We start from the raw sequence: 26,009 nt of genomic DNA, 5'->3' as shown, positions 1-26,009 counted from the left end.
GCCACGTCCACTAGGGGGAGCTGTTCCCGGTTATTGGACACTCACCGCATGCTAAGCCCTTTAGATATGGTTTCTCCTTTAATCCTCACAAAGGTTAGTTTTACCTTCATTCTACAGAGAAGGAAACTGAGAGGATAAGTGACTTGTCTAAGATCCCTCAAATTGTAAGTCACATTGGACCCCAGGTCACTGTGACTCCACAGCCCATACATCTATGTGTTTGCCCTGTAGAGAGCTGGCACCCTGTAGGAGGAGGAAGAGGGGTGGGGAGAGGGTGGTGAATGTCTCATGAGATCCAGGGAATTGTGGATGAACAGCTTAGAGATGTGATGGTTCCGGCTACTTGACTAGATACGGGCCTGCAGACTGAAGGGTCACGGGTTCTGTTCCCGGTTAAGGACACGCACCTTGGTTGCGGGCTTCTCCCCGGCCCGCATCAGGCATTGTGTGGGAGGCAACCAATCAATGTGTCTCTCACATGGATGCTTCTCTCTCTCCCCCTCCCTTCCACTCTCTCTAAAAATCAATGGGAAAATATCCTAGGGTGAGGATTCAAAAACAAGATTCTATCTTTCACAGCGTGATAGCACGGGCTGCACATACTAATGAGATAAGGCACACAGATGCATTGTGAGGAAACGTGTAACAAGCGCCTGACAAGGCCAGAGATGGGCTAAGTGCTGCTTCAGTGACAGACACGTCCCACATCACCGAGGCGTGGGATAGGGGCCCCTTCCCCCCAGCACTTCTCAGGGAGCGTAAGAGCTCAGTCAAGAAAATCAGCGAGCCCTGACTGGTTTGGCTCGGTGGATAGAGCGATGGCCTGTGGACTGAAATGTCCCAGGTTCGATTGCGGTCAAGGGCATGTACCTTGGTTGCGGGCACATCCCCAGTGGGAGGTGTGCAGGAGGCAGCTGATCGATGTTTCTCTCTCATCGATGTTTCTAACTCTCTGTCCCTCTCCCTTCCTCTCTGTAAAAAATCAATAAAATATATATATTAAAGAAAATCGGCGGGCGCTGACCAGCAGCCGGAATCTTGTTTGGACTCTGCTTTTCAGGCCGTGGCTGCTTCTCCCTTTAATTGAAGGAAGAACCATTCTGGGGACCTGCCCTTCTCTCTGACCCTGTAAACGACCAGAGAGCTGAGCTGTCACTTGCTTTGCCGTCTAGATCCCACGTGTGGATGGCGAGTACAATCTGAAGGTGCCACGCAACATGGCGTATGTCTTCAGTGGCGCTTATGTGCCCCTCAGCTGCCGCGTCATGGAGCAGGTGAGAACACCTGACCCTCGCTCCCATGCGTGTCTCCCTCTCTCTGCTTTCTCCTGGTCTCTGTTCTGTCCCAAGTTTTGACTGCCCTGCTAACTAGCAAGAAATGGGATGGTTGGGCCGCTGTGACCTTCCTTTCCTGAACCCCATCCTGTTGCCCTTTGGCCCAGTGGGAAGAGCGTCGGCCTGAGGTCGGAAGGGTCCCCGGGTTCGATTCCAGACAAGGGCACGAGCCGGGTTGCAGTCTAGCTCTCCAGGAGGGGGCATGCAGGAGGCAGCCGATCAATGATTCTCTCTCATCATTGATGTTTATATATCTCTCTCCCTCTCCCTTCCTCTCTGAAATCAATAAAAATATTTTAAAAAATAAATAATAAACCCCATCCTGCCTTAGACCTGAAACTCACTCTCGTGACCCCCCAGGTGCTGGAGCGGAGGAGCTGGCAGGGCCTGGACGAGGTGCTGCAGCTGGTCAACTGCAGCGAGCTGGCCTTCACAGGTGCGTGGCCTTGGCAGCGGGGCCGGGTGGGCCAGAGGTGGCTTAACGCGTCCGTGGTGCCAGCGTGCCAGGCAAGGGCTGAGTCTGGCCCTAGCTAGTTTGGCTCAGTGGATAGAGTGTGGGCTATGGACCCAAGGGTGCTGGGTTTGATTCCGGTCAAAAGCACGTACCTGGGTTGTAGGCTCCTCCCTGGACCAGACCCTGTCGGGGAACATGCAGGAGGCAACCAATCGGTGTGTTTTTCTCGGTCTTTCCCTCTCTCTTCCCCTCTCCCTAAAAATCAATGGGAAAACATCCTCAAGTGAGGATTAAACAAAAAAAAAACAAAAACAAAAACAAAAAGGCGAGTCTGGTCTGCTCCCCACAGGCGGGACCAAGGACGACAAGGCTCCCAGCGAGGCCCTGCACCTCATCCTGGAGGTGTTCCTGGGGGGCTGCACCTTCTCGGAGATCTCAGCCCTGCGGTTCCTGGGCAGAGAGAAAGGTGAGCGAGAACGGAAGGGTGACAGCAGGTCGTGGACGGGCTCTGGGCTGCAAAGGGCAGTACTCGGGAAGGTTCTCTGCTGCCCTCTGGGTAGCGCTTGCTGTGGGCTGGAGAGTTAGGAGCCCAGTTCCAGGGCGTGGCCAGTCACTGTGCCCCGAGCCTGTGAACTGGTTCTTGGATCCAGCCCAGCTGTGGAGGGGTTCTATGTAGTGTGGCCCGTGTTGGGGGCCACTGATCTGCTGGTGCTCACCTGGCTGGTGCTTTTGGTCCTCAGGGTACAGGTTCATTTTCCTGACGACAGCAGTCACCAACAGCGCTTGCCTCATGGGGCGCAGCTGCCGAGTCCGCGTCCCCCCAGCCACCCTGCTCAGGGCTGGGCAACGGGACTTGTTTGGGATTTAGGGGACACATCAGAGGAGGGAGTCACCCTGCCCAAGGGTGTTTTCCTGTTTTGGTGATGAAGTACAGCCCATGCTGAGAAGACATGGAGGAGGAGGATCTTTGGCTACATCCTGTTTGAGTCCCATTGTAAATAAAGCCTCTACGTTCAATGTTATGTGTTTCGTGCTGGACCAGCCCTTCCATCTTTGCTCGTGAAGCACAGGGGTTCCCCGGGGGGCTTCACATGCTCCGTGGATTGGCCCGTCGTGGCTCTGGGCCTGCTCTGGGTCTGCTCTGGGTCTTCTTGGAAACTCGCCCTGTTACTGGAGTTTTCAGAACCATAGAACGAGGAGATGGATCAGATAGATGATCAGTAAGCACCCTTCCATTTCTAAAATTCTGTGACTCCTTACACTTAAAAAAGTGTTTGTTGCCCCAGCCAGTTTTGCTCAGTGGATAGAGCATTGGCCAGTGGACCCAAGGGGCCTGTGTTTGATTTCCATCAAGGACACGTACCTCGGATGCAGGCTCCTTCACGGCCCGGCCCTGGTCTGTGCATATGCAGGAGGCAACCAATCAATATGTTTCTCTCACATTGATATTTCTTGCTGTCTTTCCCTCTCTGTTCCACTCCCTCTAAAAATCAGTGGAAAAATATCCTTAGTGAGGATTTCAAAAAAAGTGTTTGTTATTGTTTCAAATTAAGGAGGCAGTTTAGTTTTCAGCATTTTTATTTTACTTTATTTTTTAGTACCAAATGAAAGATTGTGTCCCCTGTTAGAGCAGTTTCCGGCATCAGCAATGGTCCTTCCTCCTATACAAGCCACCAGTGCCCTCCTAATTGCTGGTTCCAGTGGCCTTTCTCTCCCTTTACCTTTTAAAAATTGTGAATTGCAACCACACCTATTTGTGGTCTCTCTGTCCTCTACTCACTTGATTTCATTAATGACCATGCTTTCCTTCCTGAAATACTCTTTGTTTGTTTGTTTTTTAAATCCTCATACGATGATATTTTTTCCATTGATTTTTAGAGAGAGTGGAAGGGAGAGGGAGAGACACCGATGCGAGAGAGACACATTGATTGGTTGCCTCCCTCATGCCCCCAACCAGGACCAGAACCAGGAAGGAGTCTGCAACTAAGGCATGTGCCCTTGATGGGAATCAAACCCGGAACTCTTCAGTTCGCAGGCTGACACCCTGTCCACTGAGACAAACCAGCTTGGGCTACACAGTGTTTTAGACATTGAGCATATGCTCAGAGTGCCCATCATCCAATGAATCTATGACCTGGTTGGCTTCAGAACTACAGCGTAAAGGACATGACAGCAAAATTGTCTTATCTCTGCATCCTTACCACACTGGCCTGGGTACATGCGTAAGGATCCCAAATTTTTGAAGCTTCCTGAAAAACTGGCAAATTAATCAACAAAGAATAAGATAAAATTTAAACGTGGTGCCTAAGGGCCACTATATTAGTGGGCAAACGTTGAGCACACTGCTGACAAGTTAAAGGATGTTGAAAGCACCAATGAGGTTGTTCTTTATTTTATCTTATTGTTACTTTTTTTTTTAAATAAGAGAACATTTATTTGGGAAATCACAGAGGTAGAAGAAGTAATCCACAGAAGCAATGGGCTTCGGAAACAAGTCATAGAGGTAAAGGAGGGGCCCTTGGAGCTTAGATGGGAGGATGGTAAAGGCAGTGCACCTGGGGGTAGAGGAAGGGAAAGGTGCAGGTGTGCCCCCCAGAGGGAGAGTGGAGGTTCTTCCGAAAGGAATATGGGGGCCTGAGTGCAAGCAAGCATCCTTTACTTTTCCTTCATGGAAAGGGCAAAGGGAGATAGTTTCTGGAAGTTGCAGTTGGCCAATACCCAGGGGGAATAGGTGCGGTTCAGTTGTAATTAAGCAAGTGTGAAGAAAGAAATGCCACTTTTCCCACGAAGAGGTTTAAAAGGACAGCAGTGGTCAGAGCTGCCCAGGCTGAGAGGAGGTGCTCTGCCGGTGAGGCTCGCTTCGTGGGTGGGGCACATCCTATATAATAAACGGTGAATATGCAAATTGTCCCCTTGGGATTTCTACCACCCACTATGACTTGTGCTGACAGCTAGGGGGCAGAATGAAGGAAGGCCCTGGCTGGCAGCTGATAGCAGGGGGGTGGGGGGACAGGAAGGGGAGAAGGAAGGCCGTGCTGGGCCCCAATCACTGGCCAGGCCTAGGGACCCTACCTGTGCACAAATTTCATGCACCGGGCCTCCAGTGAATAACTAACCTCTCTGGAAAGGGAGTGTGCAGTAGTTACCTTGTAGGAATCAACCTTAGAACAATGCATGATGCAAAGATTTATGTCCAAAGACATTTATTTGTAAAAATTGTGATTTAAGTATCCATCAATATAAAATAGTTGAATTATAAGATATCCACATACCAGGATAATGTGTAACCAAAAATCTCTGAAGAAAAGTGATTGATAAACCTTTCTTTGTCCCAGCATCAATTTATTTTTCCAAGAATTTGGATACAATAACTGCAGCAAGACAGTGCTCAATACTATTCAAACCTCACTTAAGCCCTGACTGGTTTGGCTCAGTGGATAGAGCGTCGGCCTGTGGACTGAAGGGTCCCGGGTTCGATTCTGGTCAAGGGCATGTACCTTGGCTGTGGGCACATCCCCAGTAGGGGGTGTGCAGGAGGCAGTTGATCGATGTTTCTCTCTCATCGATGTTTCTAACTCTATATCCCTCTCCCTTCCTCTCTGTAAAAAATCAATAAAATATATTTAAAAAAAAACAAACACCTCACTTAAGATTCTTAAACTACCTCAGCATGTGTAAATGTGAATTCACATTCCAGTAAAACTGGAAAACTAAAATTTTACATACCAACAAACTTACTCAATATTGATGTAACTACAAAATTTCATGTTAACACGTGGCCTTTACAAACTAGTTTACAAACACAAAGTTACTCTGCTTACCTGTCCTAATCTATTTAGTGTTACACCAACAGATCCCCTTTCCCATAGCTTTTACCATGAAGAGACAGGTGATTCAGTGGCGAAAAATTCCCACAAAAAACCCTGAAGTTCCCACCCAGAAAAAAATGTTAACAGAACTATCCAATTGTAAAGTATCAGCAGATATAACACTGGAAATAGGTCCTGGCAATCCTGAAGTCTTTTACCTAAGTAGTGTAACAGAAAGTTACAGTGTTGACCAAAAGAACACACAGGTTTCTCATTAACCTTTGTTATTTTCATGGGTCTCAAAATTCTGTGACAGATTTTTGGTCATGTTGTTTCCATTAAAAAGTACTGATTTTAAAAACTAATAATTTAAAAACTGCCACACACACAAAGGACCAAATGGTCCACAAAACATTCTCCTTTCCTTCTGAAGGTTTTACGATGCATTGTAATCATTAACCAGTCTTTTACTATTAAACTTAAATGGCCCATTGAGACAAACAGTTCTGAGACCGTTCTTCCACCACTGATTAAGACTGGGGTGGCAGGTGTTGGGAATAATATTCATTTAGCCTTCTGAGCTTTCTGGGAAGACTTGGTGACTTTGCAGCTCCAGCTGCCTTCTTGTCCCCTGCTTTGATGACACCCACAGCAACTGTCTGTCCCATGTCACAAACAGCAAAACGGCCCAGAGGAGGGTAGTCAGAGAAGCTCTCAACACACATGGGCTTGCCAGGAATCATATCAACGATGGCAGCATCACCAGATTTCAAAAACGTGGGGCCGTCTTCCAGCTTTTTCCCAGAACGACGATCAATCTTCTCCTTCAGCTCAGCCAATTTGCAAGCAATGTGAGCTGTGTGACAATCCAGCACAGGTGCATATCCAGCACTCATCTGGCCTGGGTGGTTGGGGATAATCACCTGAGCTGTGAAGCCAGCTGCTTCCATTGGTGGATCATTTTTGCTGTCACCAGCCACATTGCCCACGGCGAACATCTTTGACAGACACGTTCTTGACGTTGAAGCCCACATTGTCCCCAGGAAGAGCTTTACTCAAAGCTTCACGGTGCATTTCAACAGACTTTACTTCAGTTGTAACATTGACTGGAGCAAAGGTGACCACCATGCCGGGCTTGAGAACACCAGTCTCCACCCTGCCCACAAGGACAGTACCAATACCACCAATTTTTTAGACATCCTGGAGGGGCAGACCCAGGGGCTTGTCAGTTGGACAAGTTGGTGGCAGGATGCAATCCAGAGCTTCAAGCAGTGTGGTTCCACTGGCATTGCCATCTTTACGGGTGACCTTCCATCCCTTGAACCAAGGCATATTAGCACTTGCTTCCAGCATGTTGTCACCATTCCAACCAGAAATTGGCACAAATGCTACTGTGTCAGGGTTGTAGTCAACTTTCTTTTTTTTTAAAATATATTTTATTGATTTTTTACAGAGAGGAAGGGAGATGGATAGAGAGTTAGAAACATCGATGAGAGAGAAACATCGATCAGCTGCCTCCTGCACACTCCCTACTGGGCATGTGCCCGCAACCAAGGTACATGCCCTTGACAGGAATCGAACCTGGGACCCTTGAGTCCGCAGGCCCACATTCTATCCACTGAGCAAAACCAGTTAGGGCTGCAGCCAACTTTCTTAACGTAGGTGCTGACTTCTTTAACAATTTCCTCGTATCTTTTCTGGCTGTAGTGTGGCTCAGTGGAATCCATTTTGTTAACACCAACAATCAGCTGTTTCACACCCCGTGTGTAGGCCAGAAGGGCATGCTCACGGGTCTGTCCATTCTTGGAGATGCCTGCTTCAAATTCACCAACACCAGCAGCAACAATCAGGACAGCACAGTCGGCCTGAGATGTGCCTGTAATCATGTTTTCGATGAAGTCTCTGTGCCCTGGGGCATCCATGATGGTCACATAATACTTGCTGGTCTCAAATTTCCACAGGGAGATATCAGTGGTGATACCATACTTGAAGGAGCCCTTCCCCACCTCAGCAGCCTCCTTCTCAAATTTCTCGATGGTTCTTCTGTGGATCCCTGCACATTTGTAGATCAGATGGCCAGTAGTGGCAGACTTGCTGGAATCCACGTGTCCAATAACGACGATGTTGATGTGGGTCTTTTTTCCTTTCCCATCTTGGGTTTGAGTTCATGGTGGTTTTCACGACACCTGTGTTCGGTCGGCAAACCCGTTGTGAAAAAGCTAATAAACCTTTGTGAGACAGTTGCCTGGCTCTGTAAAAGGGGGACCATATTCACTGAACGGAATTATGGGGATCACTGGTCTAGAAAGTTCCTGGCCCTGAGCAGGGCTCCCTGCCCTTTAGGGCACTTTTTCCTACATCTGGGGAATATTGCCACCAAAGATCAGTTCCCAGGCTCGCTGCTCAGATGAGCTAGGGAAGCAAGGCCCCAGGCCTTTCTAGTAACCCGCGCAGGCCACACCCCGCTGGTTGGGAGCAAGCCTTTATGTGCAGCACCTGGGCAGTGGGCTCCTATGCTCTTCCCCCCTCCAGGCAATGGAGTGCACTTGGAATCAAACCTGCACGGGGCCGCTGGGGGCGGGGAGAGGGCGGGATTTGGCGAGGAGCGACAGGAAGGAGCACCAATCTCCGGCCTGCTCCGCTGTGGGGCTTGCTTTAAAAGCCCTGTGGTTGCCTGATGGCTTGGGAAGTGGCAGATCCTGTGCCAGCTGGTGCTAGGGGCTGGTTGCAGCGCTCGGTTCCGGGGGAGTAGGTCGTGGACTTCCATCATGAGGAGAAGGTGCGGGCTGTGGGGGAGCTGGGGATGCGGGAGGGGAGACGCCCGTCCTGGGTGCGGGGCCGGTGGGGCTTCCAGAGGCCCCTCTGGGCCCTGAGCGAGGGTGTCACACTGTCCTTTACTAGCCTGTGACTTGGGACAGGATGGCAATGTGTCTTCTCGCCTTTCAGATAAAAGTTACACGCCCTCGCCGGTTTGGCTGGGCAGACAGAGCATCGGCCTGGGGACTGGTCCCGGGTTCGATTCCGGCCAAGGGCACATGCCCGGGTTGCAGGCTCCATCCCCAGTGCGGGGCATACAGGAGGCAGCTGATCGATGATTGTCTCTCTTCATTGATGTTTCTCTCTCTCTCCCTCTCCCTTCCTCTCTGAAATAATACATATATTTCAAAAAGAAGACATGCATAAGGCTAATTTTAAAGGGTGTACTTTAAAAATACATAAATAAATACAATGAAAGTTACACGATAATTTTGTGTTAAAGTAAGAAGGTCCTCTCCTTGGGGCTCCCAGCCCCATGTTCTGGGCGCTGGCTCGGCTCCAAGGAGACGTCCCCTGGGCTGCGGGTGGCAGGGCAGGCCAGGCCTCAGCACCCAGCCCCACAAGTCACTCCGGGCACCGCCTGGCTACCCTGGAGGGCTCCCCTGGCCTTGAAGGGGCCAGAGCCCCATCCTGCTCTGACAAGCAGTCCCATCCATTGGCCACACCTGCTGCTGACTGGCGGCAGCAACAGGTGTGTCCAATGGATGGGGCTGCTTGGCCCCAAGATGCCCCAAACTACCTGTGTCTCCCCAGGTGCAGCTCACACCTTCTTTTCTTCCTTCCCTGCCTCCCTAGCCCCTGCACTAGGCTGGGCAGCCCCCTAAGGGGGCACAGGAAGGCAGGCAGGAAGGGTTTGAGGCCCCTACCCTGCCTGCTTCCATTGTAGGCCTCAAGTTTCCCCTTTTCTCACATGGGGCCCTACTCACCAGGAACTAGCCTTGCACACTCCCACCCCCTGCTCCTCCCCAGATAGGTAGGGGATCCTGTACAAATCTCCATCCTTTCCCATTTCAGTGTTTTTGTTTTTTACTGGAAGGATAGGAGAATTACAGGCCTCATACTTAAAGTTACAAGCCCCCATTTAAGAAGTAATCCTGCATAGTGGACTAAATTCCAGCTCGTGCATAAAGGACAGTCATGACTGGAAAAGGCCTAAAGTTGTATTGGAATGACCTGTAACAAACCTTCAGTCAATTTCAAGATCAGTTTCCTCTTACGGGGTTCCTTTAAAATCATTATTTTCCCAATTCAGTATCTGAATAATTTACTTCTAAACACATTCCACCCTTCTGGAAAAGGATATGTGGCCATCCTTGATTTCAAGGAAATCTCAGCTGCTTTGTCTGTGAAGGGACCCATTCTTTATCTCACTGCTTCACTAATAAACTCACTTTCACTTAAAAAAGAAAAGAAAATATCACCCTATCAGGTGAATTGGGGCAGATTTAACTAATAAAAATATACAGGGTAGCCCGGCCGGCGTGGCTCAGTGGCTGAGCGTCGACCTATGAACCAGGAGGTGAGGGTTCGATTCCCAGTCAGGGCACATGCCCAGGTTTCGGGCTTGATCCCCAGTGTGGGGTGTGCAGGAGGCAGCCCATCCATGATTCTCTCTCATCACTGATGTTTCTCTCTCTCTCTCTCTCTCTCTCTCTCTCTGTCTCTCTCTCTGTCTCTCTCTCTCTCTCTTTCTCCGTTCCTCCCTTCCTCTCTGAAATCAATAAAATTTTTAAAATATATATATATACAGGGTGTCTCCAAAAAATGTATACACACTTTGAATAATTAATTTCAATGGGTTAAATTTGAAAAGAAAGAAACAACAATTGAGCTAGCAGCTGTTAAAGTATGTATACATTTTTTGGGACATCCTGTATATTGCCCCATAACATTCCCTAACTAGAAGGGAACTGGTTCTGATTTACCTGTCCCTACCATTTGTATAGAAGCTTTACTCCAAGGGAGAGTGCTTCTTAATTGAGGAGGGTTTAAGATCAGATAAAGTAGCCCCAGTATCTACAAGGGCCTTAGTAATTTCCCCTTTTACAGTGATTTCAATTTTTCCAAAAGTATTAATAAGGAGAAGGGGAGCCCTAGCTGGTTTGGCTCAGTGGATAGAGCATTGACCTGGGGACTGAAGGGTCCTGGGTTTGATTAGAGTCAAGGGCACATGCCCTGGTTGTGGGCTTGATACCCAGTAGGGGGCATGCAGGAGGCAGCAGATAAATGATTCTCTCTCATCATTGATGTTTTTCTCTCTCCCTCTCCCTCTCTGAAATTAATGAAAATATATTTTTGAAACAATAAAAAGGGGAAATAACCTCTCATAGTCCTCAGAGCAACCTTATATTTGCTTCTGTTTATTTTTCTAAATCCTATTTTAGTTTTCTACAACCCTACTTTTTTGCTTTTTTTTTTTTTGTTGTTGTTGTTATTAATCCTCCCCCAAGGATATTTTTCTATTGATTTTTTTAGAGAGAGTGGAAGAGAGAGGGAAAGACAGAAATATCGATGTGAGAGAAACATATCAAGTGGTTGCCTCCTGCACGAGCTCCAACCAGGACTCAGGCTTGGGAGGAGCCTGCAACTGAGGTTTGTGCCCTTGACCGGAATCAAACATGGGACCCTTTTGGTCCGCAGGCCAATGCTCTATCCATTGAGCCAAACTGGCTAGGGCTCCATTGATTTTTAGAGCTAGTGGAAGAGGGAGAGGGAGAGGGAGAACGAGAGAGAACGAGAGAGAACGAGAGAGAACGAGAGAGAACGAGAGAGAACGAGAGAGAACGAGAGAGAACGAGAGAGAACGAGAGAGAACGAGAGAGAACGAGAGAGAACGAGAGAGAACGAGAGAGAATGGAGAGGAGGGGAGAGGGAGGAAAATATTGATGTGAAAGAGAAAAATCATTTGGTTGCCTCCAGTTCACACCCTGACCAGGGCCAGGGATCCAGCCTTCAACCGAGGTATATACTAGTTGTACCGGTTAATAATGTGGATTTTGTAATCAAAGAAAACACGATAATTTCAAGAGAAACATCAAAAGTGCTTTATTCAAAGTAATGTCCATCGCTAGCTACACATTTCCCCCAATCTTTCAGGTAATTTGTGGATACTGTCCCAATAGAACTTTTCTTGTTTTGAGGCAGACCATTCAGAGACCCAATTTTCCACTTCTTCATATGTTTTGAAGTGCTGCTCAGAAAGTGCGTGTGCCACTGATAGGAACAAGTGGTAATCTGAAGGAACAAGGTCTGGTGAATACGGCGGGTGGGTTAATACTTCCCAGCAAGATATTTTAACGTGACTTTAACTGGTGTTGAAGTGTGTGTTGGTACGTCATCATAAAGCAAAATTACTATGTTGTGTCTTCTGGCCCATTCTGGTTGTTTTATGATCAAAATGTGGTTCAAATTGATTATTTGTTGTCTGGAGGGATCAGTATTAATGGTTTCACCTGGTGTCAGAAGCTCATAATACACCACACCTTCCTGATCCCACCAAACGCAGAGCATTGTCTTCTTTCCAAAGCGATTTGGCCTTGCATTCAATGTTGATGGTTGACCTGGATCAACCCATGATTTTGTGCATTTGGGATTCCCAAAATAAATCCACTTTTCATAGCCAGTCACAATTTGATGCAAAAAAAGACTTTCTTTCCTGCTGTTGAAGCAACATTTTACTGATGACTTTTCGGTTTTCCATTTGTCCTTCGTTCAGTTGATGTGGAACCCATTTTCTTTCCTTTAATGTCTTTCCCATTACTTGTAAATGATCAGAAATTGTTTGCTGTGCAACGTTTAATCTTTTTGCAAGTTGTTTTTGAGTTTGACTCACACCTTTATCCAATAATGCTTGTAATTGTTGGTCTTCAAACTTTTTCGGTTGACCTGGACATTCTTCGTTTTTCACATTGAAATCATCACTTTTAAAGCGTTTAAACCACCGTTCACAAGTATCTTGAGATGGAGCATGTTCACCATAAGCTTCCGGAAGTATTCAGCAGCACTTTTCTTCAAAATAAAGTAATGAATTAAAACTTCTTGCAAATGCTCTTTTTTTTTTTGGCACGATATTCGACATTTTTAAGCATAAAAATATCTATGATGTTAACACCTTCAGAAAATGTGACATATGAAGTTTTGAAGCTTGTTGTCAATACAACAAAATAGCATATATATCAAATCGCATATATATCAACATATGTGTAACTCCATCTGTTGAAAAAAAAATCTGCATTATTAACCACTACACCTAGTACCCTTGACTGGGAATCAAGGGGAATTGAACCTGAGGCTCTTTGGTCTGTGGTGCACTGCTCTAACCACTGACCTAACCAGCCAGGGCTGTAAATAATTCTCTTAGTGTGTCAGAGGCAGTGGCTCATGCAGCTGATTTCTCTTTTGCTTTCCAGTGAGGTTATTGAGGAGGAGTCCACATTATATCTCCAAAAAGCCCTGAGTCACCTTCAGGAAATATGGGAATTGATTGGGATTCCTGAGGACCAGCGGTTACAAAGAACTCAGGTTGTACATAAGCATATCAAGGTGAGTTTAGTGCCGGTGTCTTTGCAGGAGGACATGGGTATTAAAATTTTGAAATTATTGGTGTTTTGGTATTATTTATTGCTTAGTATTTTTTCCTCCCTTAGTTCCAAACTTTTATGGGGCAATTTTCTCTCTGGTAGGACCTCATGGATAAAATGATTGCTGAAGAAGAAAGTCTGAAGGCAAGGCTCATTAAAAGCATAGGCAACTGTCAAAAAGAGTTGGCTGTCTTGTGCAGCGAGTTGCGTGTTGAGCCATTTCAGGTACACAGGGTCTGGGCTCCTGTTTGGGTCTGACACTGAGGCAGGAGCTTTGCCTTGGGGCTGAGTGGAGGGTTTCTGTGTCAGGGTGGTCCTGGACACGACAAATGGGGGAAATGTGCTGCCTAGCCAACCAGTGCCAGCAGTCATTTTTACTGACGTAAAGCGTTGCCCTGTTGAGAGGTGAAGCAGCTAATTTATTTTTTGAGAGTTTGTTTATTAAAGCTGGGAACAGCAAAACAAGGAAGGGCTTAGAAGAAATAGGAGAGAGTCTCGTTGGAGCTGTTTTGGGAAGTCAGGGAAAAGGGGGCCATGGAGACAGGTTCAAGGGGCTGGCCCAGGAGAAGACCCTGCACATTGCTCCCCTGAGTGTAAGTCTCGTGGGGACTCTTAGAGTTTCGGAGATGCCGCCTGAGGGAGAGAGGCGTGGGCACGCTCCCAGGAGGGACAGCTTGCCAGAGGTGAATCAGCTAATGAGTGTTGCAGTGCTTTAGTCTAAAACACTTCCTCTTGCTATCAGTCTGTGAGGCATATACTACAATTTTTTTATTTTTAACTCTCAGGAAAAGTTAGGCAGAGATGATACTGTGCCATGAACTGATTTATTTGTAAGTTGTCCTACTCTTCCTTTGAGGAAATCCACTTGGAACTTGGAACAATGGTATCTCCTCTTCTACAGCAGGAAGGAGAGCCGACGACCATCTTGCAGCTAGAAATAGATTTGCGCACTGAGGTGGAGCTGAGGCGCAAACAGAAAGAGGAGAGGAAACGTCAACTGAAACTACTTACGGAACAAGATCAAGAACTGTCTGAAGTGCTTTCCATGCCACGCTATGACATTGACAGCAACTCCGTTCCCAGCCTGGAAGAGCTGAACCAGTTCAGACAACATTTGGCAACTTTGAGGGAAACAAAGGTATACTCCTTGCCTCCATAGTTCCTAAAAGTCAGTTTGACTTTCCTGTGGGTGTCTTCTGATCATTTGATTTTACAGGCATCTCGGCGTGAGAAGTTTGTCAACATGAAAAAAAAGATCATGCTATGTATGGAAGAATTAGATCACACCCCAGATACAAGCTTCGAAAGAGATGTGGTGTGTGAAGATGCAGATGCCTTTTGTTTATCTTTGGAAAATATTGCAGCACTACAGAAGTTGCTACTGCAGGTAATGTCTATTTGGAATATGGCCTGGGATCTCACCTCCATAGTATCCAGCAATTTGAAAAAAGGGACAGTTTTTTCCCTGCAGTGTTTTTTAGGGCCCAATGTAGGTTAAGAGAATGAGGGAGAGAGGATGAAGATAGTATATGATATACAACCATGATGTTTTTTAAAAGAAAACTTAATTTATATGTAGCTATAAGAACATGAAATTGAAATGATGGATGAAATAATAGTCATTGAATTAGTGTTTAATTGAAAAAAAATTAATCTTTAGGTTGAGTTCATTACAGATGTCCCTCTTTCCCCCCTTCCCCCCCCCCCCCCCGTTACTCCCCTCTACCGGAAAAAAGTTTTATTTCAAAATTTGAATCCTAATTCTTGGGGTCTGAGATCCTGCTGTAAATGACAGACTTACAGTTTGTGTTCAGAAGTCATGAAAACACACCTCTTCACAATCTTATAACAGTGCTTATTCTGCAAAAGCTCCAGAGGGCTAGCCTCTGCTGCTGCCTTTGCCATAACCCCTGTCTTTCCTTGTCACAGCTGGAAGTGAGGAAATCACAAAACGCGAAGCAGTGTGTAAGAGGCTGCGTGCTCAGATCCGGGATCTCTGGGACAGACTGCAAATACCAGAAGAAGAGAGAGAAGCTGTTGTGGCCATGGTTATGACTGGGTCGAAGGCCAAAGTTCAGAAAGCGGTAGGAAACCCATAGGGTGCTGGGTCCGTAGTCTCTACAGGCATTTTTATGTCTGATCTCATGTCTTTACCAAATTCTGCCTTGAACAAGTCTTTTTTTGTTGTTGTGAATCCTCACCCAAGGATATTTTCTCCATTGATTTTGAGAGAGAGTAGAAGGGAGGAAGAGAATCATTGATGTGATAGAGACACATGAATTAGTTGCCTTCCACATGCACCCTGACAGACTGGGGATCAAACCAGCAACCCAGGTACCTGCCCTTGACCAGGAATCAAATCTGAGACCCTTCGGTGCATAGGCTAATGCTCTAACCTAAACACACTGGCCAGGGAGAGCAAGTCTATTTTAAAGTAAGCATCAGAAAAAGGTGGCAGGAACCCACTTATCTTTTATCTTTCCTTTGATAGCATTGTTAGAGTGTGGACTTACCTCTGTGATTTTGTACTATAATTTTATTTAAAAAGGGGAAATTTTTAAAGTATATTTTATTGATTTTTTGCAGAGAGGATGGGAGAGGGAGAGAGAGAGTTAGAAACATCGATGAGAGAGAAACATCAATCAGCTGCCTCCTGCACACCCCCCACCAGGGATGTGCCTGCAACCAAGGTACATACCCTTGACCGAATCAAACCTGGGACACTTGAGTCCACAGGCCGACACTCTATCCACTGAGCCAAACTGGTTAGGACAAAAAGGGGAAATTTTTGCCCTAGCCAGTTTGTCTCAGTAGATAGAGCGTCGGCCTGCGAATCAAAGGGTCCCGGTTTGATTCTGGTCAAGGGCATGTACCGTGGTGCAGGTTCCTCCTCTGCCCGGGCCCTCATGGGGCTCATGCAGGGGCAACCAATCGATGTGTTTTTCTCACATTGATGTTTCTCTCTTCCTTTCATTCTCCCTTTAAAAAAAAAAAAAAAAAAAAAAGGTAAAATATCCTTGGCCCTAGCCGGTTTGGCTCGGTGGATAGAGGGTCAGCCTGCGGACTGAAGGGTCCCCAGGTTCAATTCCGGTCAAGGGCACATGCCAAGGTTGCGGGTTCGATCCCCAGTAGGGGGCATGCAGGAGGCAGCCAGTCAATAATTCTCTCTCATCATTGATGTTTCTGTCTCTTTCCCTCTCCCTTCCTCTCTGAAATCAATAAAAATATATTTTAAAAACATATCCTTGTGTGAGCATTAACAAAAATAAATAAATAAAAATGGGAAATTTTTGCAAGGCTCTGTGAATGTAAAAGTAGAACAAGCACCTTTACCAGGTATCTGTGTTTCAGCTGCAGTTAGAAGTGGATCGCTTGGAAGAACTGAAAATGCAAAACATTAAGAAATTGATTGAGGCAACACGAGTGGAGCTGGCTAAGTGCTGGGACCACTGTTTGTACAGCCAGGAGCAGAGACAAGCTTTTGCTGCTTACCATGATGGTTAGTACAGGAGCGCTGGCCTTCATGTGGCCTGCACTTGTGAAGATGTGCAGATGTTCACCAGAAAGTGTTTCCTCTGCTGAACAGATAAAACTGCCTTTTCAAGCCTTTCACCATAAGTTGCCATTCCTGTGTCAGTGAGCATTTGCAGGTGCTACTGGGAAATAAGGGATGTCTTGATTTCTGAAGCAGCTTATCACTGTAGCCCAGGGGTGGGCAAACTTTTTGACTCGAGGGCCACAATGGGTTCTTAAACTGGACCGGAGGGCCGGAACAAAAGCATGGATGGAGTGTTTGTGTGAACTAATATAAATTCAAAGTAAAGGAGCGGAGGGGAGAGCAAGAGAACCGGATAGAACAGCCGGATCCGGCCCGCGGGCCGTAGTTTGCCCAAGGCTGCTGTAGCCTATAGTTGCGAAGCTCAAGTTTATCAGCGCATGCTTACTCTATGCCAGGTGCAATGTCAAGCTCTTAACAATAATATCTCAATCCCATGTCAAGAGATGAGGACACAAAGGTGCATAAATGTTGAGAAACTTGAACCAGAGGCACAGCGGGTAAAGGGCAGAGTTCACATTTAAGGCCACAGAGTCTGACCCCAGAGCCCAGCAGAATTCTAGTCTGACCTGACCTGAGTATAAAGATGAGGTTATCTACTAAATTCCACATTGGGGACATTTTCTGTGCCCCAACCCACTCCTGAGCAGGGTGGATTGAAAGAAAGCTAAGAAAAGGTGAGAGATGACACAGGTTTGTGAATCTTAGTCATTTTAGTCCACACTTTAGGTCCTTACTCCCTACTCCCTCCAGGAGGATGGTGACAAACCAGATTTTTATTATCCACAATGTATACTTATTCATGTAGCGTTTTTACTATCGTGAAGAATAATCTATTTACAGTTTAGGGAATGAGGGGTTAGAAAGTAAGATGCTAAACACTAGAGGAATTTTTTTAAACTCCTGGGCTTCTATCTTGCAGAGGACTACACAGCAAGTCTGCTCCAGGTCCATGATGATGAGGTTGTGCGGTTAAAAAACTACTACGAGGTTCGCAAAGAACTCTTTGAAGGCGTGCAGAAGTGGGAAGAAAGCTGGAGGCTTTTCTTAGAGTTTGAGGTACTGCCCTCACTTTCCTCTGTTTTCCTCAGAGGACAATGAAGTATTAAGAAAGCATGCCCTTGCCCTGGCCTGTTTGGCTCAGTGGATAGAGCGTCGGGCTGCGGACTAAAGGTTCCCAAGTTCAGTTCTGGTCAAGGGCACTGGTCAGGGAGCATCAGGGAGACAACCAGTTGATGTGAGAGAGACATCTACCAATGGTTTCTCTCTGTCTTTTCCCCTCCCTTCCCCTATCTCTACAAATGGAACAATATCCTTGGGAGAGGATTAAAGAAAAAAAGAAGGAAAGAAAGCATGTCCTTTATAGAATCGGTCTCCTTTCCTCCTTACTGAGTTTCTAATACCAGTGTCGTCATCACTGAGACTCTAGCTTACTCCTGACCCATCTGTATTTGTGAGGCTCACGTACAGGAACATGTAAGAGAAAAGCCCTGAACAAATGCTTCATGCAGGTATAAGTTTCTGGCATAAAGGAAGTCCAGAGGGGCCAGTGCAGGGCAGGTGTGGCAGTTCCACAGTCAGTGGGGTCCCAGGCTTCTCCAGCTCGCGGACCTTATCCTAGGTTGGCCCTCGCGCTCCACCACAGCCCTCAGGCACCATGTGGAGAAAGGGACATAGAAGGCACTGTCCCCACAGCCCCTCTAAGGGCTCTTCCAGCTCCCGTCCCAGCATCTCTCGCATGTGCCATGCTGGTGAGGCTGGCGGTCCTGCTGCCACAGAGGAATTCGGTTGTTACTGAGGAGGGAGAGAAGGATAGAATATTTTCTCTTCCAACTTTTGCTGTTTTCTTAGAAAATCGCCTGGGTGTTAGTGCACATTTGTATGCTGAATTCCGTTTCTTCTGATCGACATAGCACAGGCAGGTTCCCTCAGAGCATTTCAGAGCTCGGGGCTGGGACTAGGAGGAGGCATAATGGACACAAAATTCAAGCAGCCTTGCTCTTAGGTTCATGCTGGCCCCGTTAGAGTCTGATGGGTCCTTCAGGGAGTCCTGAGTTCAACCTCACGTTTACAGGTGGGAAACTAGGACTCAGACCTGGGGAGAACTGTGTGAGACCTGACAGCTGTTTAAGGACAGGTTTCCCCGTCCTCAGTGACCCCTGACTTCTGCTTGGAAGCAAGGAGGAGGAGGAATAAACGTCAGTAAAGAGCCAAATAAGTAACCCTTGTTGACATGCAAGTGTTTAAGAATAAATAAGAGACTAACTCCCATTCCTTTTAGGAATTGTTTATAGGCCTTCACCGACAAAGCAGGCTGGGAGGGGAATGGAATTTATTCACAAGCTTAGCAAATGGTCAGGATTTCTTCTGTACTTTTCTGATGATCTGCCCCTAACTTTGTACACGTCTAATTCCTATTTCTAAATTATATGCTTATACTACTGTTCTGGTATACTGTATGCATGATAGAATTAAAAAAAAAAAAAGAAAAGAAAGAGCCTAACATACTATATTTTTTTGTCCATTTTGTGAGGGTCAATTCAATGAAAACCAGATTATCTGTGACCCTTAACCTTGCATATTTAAGCTGCATTGTCTCAATAGGCAGAAAGAGAGTGGACAAGTAGGGGTGCCCACCAGTCTCCGAGTGTGGACCTTTCCCTTGTCCCCCCACATAGCTCATTTCCTGTAGGTGACGTAATCTTTTGACATCTGAACCAAGGAAGGGAGCCAGTGGGGTGGCGCATTAATATTGCAGCCTGTCTTTTTAGATGACAAAGGAAGCACTGGTTTTCCTGCACCAAGTGGATGTGCTCACACCCAGCTCCCCTGCCTTAGGACCCTCCATTCCTCACTGCTGAGAGGCAGTGGGAATGCAAACCTCACAGTATTCTTAACCAGTTAACTGCCACGCGTCCAAAACAGAAACCATTCCCACACACCACGATATTTTGAATTTAAAAAGTCAATTTGCAATGAATATTACAAAAATAAATATATTACTCCCAATTCGGGTGTTCTTGAATATTTTCAGCTGAAAATTCACACAAAAAATTATTTTAAAGTTGGTCAGGGCTACCACTTAGGGAAAACATTATATATATATAGACGCGTGTGGTGTGTGGGGAAGGTCTGCCGCTTGGGTCTATAGATGCTTATGGCGTACAATGGGTTAATAATGTACATCCGAGTATGACAGCAAGGAGTCCTAGCAGAAGTGATCGGTCTGATTGCCTGTCCCAGGGTTTACTCTGATTCAAATGTATTTTCACAGAGAAAAGCATCAGATTCAAGTCGACTTACCAATCGTGGAGCAAATCTTCTAAAAGAGGAAAAGCAACGAGCCAGGCTCCAAAAAACACTCCGTAAGGTAACAGTGTTAATAGTTTCGGTGCTTGACTACAAAATACCTCACTTTTGGTGGATTCTCTGCTTTGAATCATTTGCCCCAAACTGTCTTCTCTTTCAAAGGGTAGGCAAGGATCAGTGACACTGGGCCTTATGGCATCCGCAGCTGTATGTCGAGGCATATTAGTTTTCTAGCACGGCCCTAACAAAACACCCCTACTGGGCGGCCTGAACAAAGACACGTATTTTCTCACAAGTCCGGGGGCTGGAAGTCTGAGATGAAGGCCTAGGCAGGGCTGGTTTCTTCCGAGACGTGTAGGTGGTTGTCTTCTCCCTGTCTTCACACGTCAAATAAAACCACATTCCTAGATACTGGAGGATAGACTTCATCATATGAACGGGGTGGGGAGGGGGCACAGTTCAGCCGATAACACAGAGCAAGCTCTTTATCTTGAGCAAGTTCTGTGGGCTTAAGTATCTTCTCTACCTTAACAATAATAGTATTTACTGAATGAAGGGCCAGGTATTATTTCAAAGTGCTTTCCATTTTTGCAGATGAGGAAACGGGGCACTGAGAACTTAAGTAACGTGCCCACTTTTCACGGCTCGCAGGAGGCGGGTCCGGGCCTGACCCAGATGGTGCTGCCCTCACTGCACGCCATCCTCTCACTTTCAGCACCAAAACCAGTGGCCACGCTGGGCCTGTGTATTGGGAACAAACCATCCCTCGCCTTTGGTTTCAGCTACTCTGACATTTCCCCAAGTGGGTCCAGCTCCCCGGAGTCAGCCTAGTGATGCTCTGGGAAAGGAGTAATCATTCTGGGGGGAAATCATTTCCTTCAGGCTTCACACCAAAGGTTTGAAGTAAATGACACATGCTTGTGTCTGGTCTCAGGTGGAAGAGGAACTGAAGGCCCAGATTGAAATGTGGGAACAGAAACACTTAACAGCCTTTGTGGTCCATGGGCAGAAATTCATGGAATATGTGACTGAGCAGCGGGAGATGCATCGGTTAGAGAAAGAGCGAGCGAAGCAGGAAAGGGTACGTGAACCCAGTTTGGGAAGAGGGAAGGGTGGCCATGTGAGCAGCCCAGACCTGCTCTCTCCCTGGGATGTGTCACTGTTGCTTCTGCCTGTCACACAGCAACTGAAGAACAAGAAGCAGACAGAGACAGAGATGCTGTATGGCAGTACTTCCAGACCACCCAACAAGCAGTGAGGAGTGACACCCACCACACCGGGCAAAGTGCGCAAGGTAAGGAGGCTCCATGGCCCACTGGTGTGAGGGCGTGTGGAGGGCAGGGCCACGGCCGTCTCTTGCCATGTGTCCTGCAGAGATTGCCCTGCAGGGATGGGGAAGGGGTTTTGGAGACTTTCAGTTGAGTCCATTTGAGATTGGAACATTATTTCTCTTCTCCTACTCATACTTGACAATATATAAAAACCATTTTAAAAGCACCTGTACCATAATTCCAAGAAGTCTACTAAAACTATTTGGTGTTTTTCTTGCTTTTTAAAAAAATATATTTTTATTGATTTCAGAGAGGAACGGAGAGAGAGAGAGAGAGAGATAGGAACATCAATGATGAGAGAGAATCATTGATTGGCTGCCTCCTGCACGCCCTGCATTGGGGATCAATCCCACAACCCGAGCATGCGTCCCGCTGGTTCATAGGTCAATGCTCAACCACTGAGCCACCTTGGTTGGGCTTAAAACAGCTTTTAAAAATAATGTATGTTTACAAAGTAGAGTTCACATTATATAATTTTGATTTCTGTCTTTTTGCCTATTTTATATTGTTTGTGGGTTTTTCTTCATAGCATCAAACTTTCTTTAAATACATGTTCATTGTTAGCTACTTATTTCTGTCCTCTTAACATTTTATGAAACTAGCTCTCTATTGTTAAATATTATTATGAAAATAATGCGAACTTCTTAAAACATATAACATTAACATTCAGTTCCAGAAAGGTTTATTTTAATTAAAAGTTTGAGAATCTCTCTGCTAAGAGTACAAGGTGGGCTATCCTTGCTGTCAAAGTGCTGCCCTCATATGTTTCTTGTTTTTAACTTATTATTTTAATTTTAAATGTAGATTAATTTTTAATTGACTTTAGAGAGAGAGAGGAAGGGGGACAAACAGAAAAACATTGATTTGTGTTCCACTTACTAATGGCATTCATTGGCTGATTCTTGTATATTCCCTGACCTGGGATCCAACTGCAGTCTTGGTGTGTTGGGACAACACTCTAATTAGCTGAACTACTCAGCCAGGGTTATATTATTTTTTATTTTGTAATTACAGTTGTTGTATACTCGAAACTAATATAATGCTGTACCACTCCGTGACTAAACATTTAAATAGCTTAGAAAGTGATCACCCCGATAAGTCCAGTACCCACCTGGCACCATACATAGTGATTACAGTATTGACTGTGTTCCCTGTGCTGTGTGTTCCCTCCCCATGACGACTTTGTAATCACCAATTTGTGCTTCTTAATCCCTTCATCTTTCTCCCAGCCTTCCAACCCTCCTTCCTCTGGCAGCCGTCAAAATATTCTCTGTATCTATAAGTCTGTTGTTGTTTTTTTCCCCATTGATTTTTTATTTGTTTAATAAATCTTTATTGTTCAGATTATTACAATTGTTCCTCTTTTTCCCCCCCATAGCTCCCCTCCACCAGGTTCCCACCCCACCCTCTGCTCTTACCACCCCCCTCCACTGTCCTAATTCATAGGTGTACGATTTTTGTTCAGTCTCTTCCCGCAATCCCCACACCCCTTTCCCCCTAGAATTGTCAGTCCACTCCCTTTCTATGCCACTGATTCTATTATATTCACCAGTTTATTCTGTTTATCAGATTTTTTAAATTTTTATTTTATTTTTTAATTGTTTGAAGTATTACAAATAAAACATATGTCTCCTTTTTTTTCCCCATTGAACTCCCCCGGCCTCCCCTACCCCCCAATACATGCCTTTACCTGCCCCCACCCCCTAGTGTCTTGTATCCATTGGTTATGCTTATATGCATGTGTACAAGTCCTTCAGTTGATCTCTTACAGCCCCCGCCCCCAACCTCCCCTGCCTTCCCGCTGTAGTATGACAGTCTGTTCAATGCTTCTTTTCCTCTGTATCTCTTTTTTCCCCATTTCTTTCCTTAAAAAAATATTGCCTCTGCAGACTATAAATAAACATATAGTAACAAAAAATGTTAGAGTCCCAATTTCAATGTCCAACAGTTCTGAGTCCCCGTTTTAATGTCAAACAGTTCCTTATGTGTACATGTCAGCAATGATATCTGGATGGTGGGCCCATGGTGGCAATGCAGGTCCGACCCTCTCTGGTTTGGTCCTAGGCAACCTGCTGTGTCGCACAGCTGCTGACTGCAAGCGTGGCAAGACATCGTCAGCATCTTCCATCTCTGGACTGTTTCTCCTCTTGTCTTCTTATTCATTTGATTTTTAGATTCACTTGTTGATAGATATGAATTTGTGGTTCGTAATTTTTATCTTTACCTTTTTCTTCTTCTTCCTCTTCTTAAAGAATACCTTTCAGCATTTCATATAATACTGGTTTCTAACTTTTTTTTTCCAGAGTTCAAATGAGGCTTGCTTATTTATTTATTTTTAATTTAATAAATCTTTATTTTTCAGATTATTACAATTGTTCCTCTTTTTCCCCCCATAGCCCCCCTCCACCCAGTTCCCACCCCACCTTCTGCCCTTACTCCCCCCACACTGTCCTCATCCATAGGTGTATGATTTTTGTCCAGTCTCTTCCCGCACCACCCACACCCCTTTCCCCCCGAGAATTGTCAGTCCACTCCCTTTCTCTGCCCCTCATTCTATTATATTCATCAGTTTATTCTGTTCATCAGATTTTTTATTCACTTGATTTTTAGATTCACTTGTTGATAGACATGTATTGGTTGTTCATAATTTTTATTTTTACCTTTTTCTTCTTCTTCCTCTTCTTAAAGAACACCCTTCAGCATTTCATACAATACTGGTTTGGCGGTGATGAACTCCTTTAGCTTTTTCTTATTGGTGAAGCTCTTTATCTGACCTTCAATTCTGAATGATAGCTTTGCTGGGTAGAGTAATCTTGGTTGTAGGTTCTTGCTATTCATCACTTTGAATATTTCTTGCCACTCCCGTCTGGCCTGCAATAGTTTCTGTTGTGAAATCAGCTGACAATCGTATGGGTGCTCCCTTGTAGGTAATTAACTGTTTTTCTCTTGCTGCTTTTAATATTCTCTCTTTGTCTTTTGCTCTTGGCATTTTAATTATGATGTGTCTTGGTGTGGTCCTCTTTGGATTCCTTTTGTTTGGGGTTCTGTGTGCTTCCTGGACTTGTAAGTCTATTTCTTTCACCAGGTCGGGGAAGTTTTCAGTCATTAATTCTTCAAATAGGTTTTCAGTATCTTGCTCTGTCTCTTCTTCTGGCACCCCCATAATTTGGATGTTGGTACGCTTGAGGTTGTCCCAGAGGCTCCTTAGACTATCTTCAAATTTAGGGATTCTTTTTCCTTTTTGCTTTTCTGGTTGAGTGTTTTTTGCTTCTTTGTATTTCAACACTTTGACTTGATTCTTGCGGTCCTCTAGTCTGCTATTAGGTCTCTGTATAATATTTTTTATTTCAGTCAGTGTATGTTTAATTTCTAGTTGGTCCTTTTTCATATCCTCAAGGGTCTCACTAAATTTATTGGCCTTTTCTAGGAAATTCTTGAAAAACCTTATAACCCTGGTTTTGAACTCTATATCCAGTCTTTTGTTTTCCTCCATTTCTTTCATTTGTGATCTGTTTCTTTGTCTCTGCATTTTGGTTGCTTCCCAGAGTTGCTAGAGTAGCTTTGTGTGGTAGGTGTCCTTTAGGGCACAGTGGCTCAGCCTCCCTAGTTAACTGAGGTGGACACTCTTGGTTCACCCCTTTGTGGGCTTGTTGTTGTTAAGCCTTGATTGTTGTTGGTATCACTGGGAGGAATTGACCTCTAGGCCAATTGGCTGTGAGGATCAGCTTTGTCTATGCTGGGAAAACTTCTGTGCTGGAGACACTCTTATGAGACAAGACTTACAAAATTGCAAAAGCCTCTGTGCTCAGCTTGGATGGGGCAGCGTTTCAGGGCAAAGCAGACAGCCTTGGTTTCTCATCAGCCCTGCCCTATGAGGCCCCTGGGTTTCAGTGTCCCTCCGTAATCCCTGCAAGCACCTGTGAGAGAAAGCCGCCCTCAAGTTTCGCCCACTGCCAGACAGTCCAGTTTCTCCCCAAATGAGTCGCATTCCCAGAAACTTGCCCGGAACTGGAGTTCAGCACAGTCGGGAGCTTCTGTCTCCCTCCTGCTTTAGAAAGCCAGCCGCGCACTCAGCCTCCCGTGCATTCAGCAGTCAGTCCACTCTGTGGGTGCGTGCCTCCAGACCTCTGCCTTACGCAGCTCCCGAGTCTCGGTGTGCTTTCTCTTTTCCTGATAGTCCAGATTCCCCCCGAATGAGTCTGGTTTCCCAGCATCTCGCCCGGGACTGGAGTTCAGTGCAGTCGGGAGCTTCCTTCTCCTTCCCACTTTAGAAAGCCATCCGCGCACTCTGCCGTCCCTGCACACAGCCGCCCGTCCTCTCTGCATGTGAGTCTCTGTACCTCAGCCTTTTGCAGCTCCTCTGAGTCTCAATGTGCTTTCCTCTTTTCTTCTAGGTGCAGAATTTCCACTCAGCCAGCTTTCCTTTGATTCTGGATGGTGTCCATTTTGTCTTTTAGTTGTAGTTTTGATATTGTGCGAGGCAGCAGTGTAGGTATTTACCTATGCCACCATCTTGGTTTCTCCTGGTTTCTAACTCTTTATCCCTCTCCCTACCTCTCTGTAAAAAATCAATGAAATATATTTAAAAAATAATAATCTAACAATTTTTTATTACCCTGGCCCTTCTAGTTTGTTCACCTCAAAATTTGCTGCAGTCAAAATCTCATGGTAAAAGAAGGATAATCCTGTAATCAGTCTCAGAATGTGTCTTTTGTAGTCAGTCAGCATGTCTGTTGATGCTGATGGCAGTAGTCTTCACTGCTTGCCAGTGTTTGTTGCCACTGAGGCAAAGCTGTTCTGCTCAGGAAATGAGAATTGA

The 26,009-nt window shown here is 45.8% G+C and overlaps 1 protein-coding gene and 1 pseudogene across 2 annotated transcripts; one reads left to right on the top strand and one right to left on the bottom strand.

Moving 5' to 3' along the window:
• Positions 1-5,900: 5,900 nt before the first annotated feature.
• On the bottom strand, positions 5,901-10,352 carry LOC308239018 (elongation factor 1-alpha 1-like; annotated as a pseudogene). The gene is made up of 3 exons: positions 10,340-10,352; positions 7,247-7,749; positions 5,901-7,013 (listed from the first exon to the last, which is right to left on the bottom strand). The product of its transcript is annotated as an elongation factor 1-alpha 1-like (transcript).
• Positions 10,353-12,794: 2,442 nt separating this feature from the next.
• Positions 12,795-26,009, top strand: LOC308239017 (protein regulator of cytokinesis 1-like; the record flags this gene model as incomplete). The annotated part of the gene is given in 13 exon segments (XM_080651572.1): positions 12,795-12,956; positions 13,097-13,219; positions 13,896-14,132; positions 14,211-14,381; positions 14,924-14,947; positions 14,950-15,078; positions 16,346-16,493; positions 17,473-17,609; positions 19,825-19,920; positions 20,794-20,940; positions 21,043-21,114; positions 21,118-21,153; positions 25,908-26,009. Coding segments are annotated over 13 exon segments (1,584 nt in total).

The sequence above is a fragment of the Plecotus auritus genome (assembly GCF_963455305.1).
Source record: "Plecotus auritus genome assembly, chromosome: 15".
In the NCBI taxonomy this organism is placed as follows: Eukaryota; Metazoa; Chordata; class Mammalia; order Chiroptera; family Vespertilionidae; genus Plecotus; species Plecotus auritus.
The sequence above is the reverse complement of the archived record's forward strand: the minus strand, read 5'-3'. Positions and strand labels throughout refer to the sequence as shown.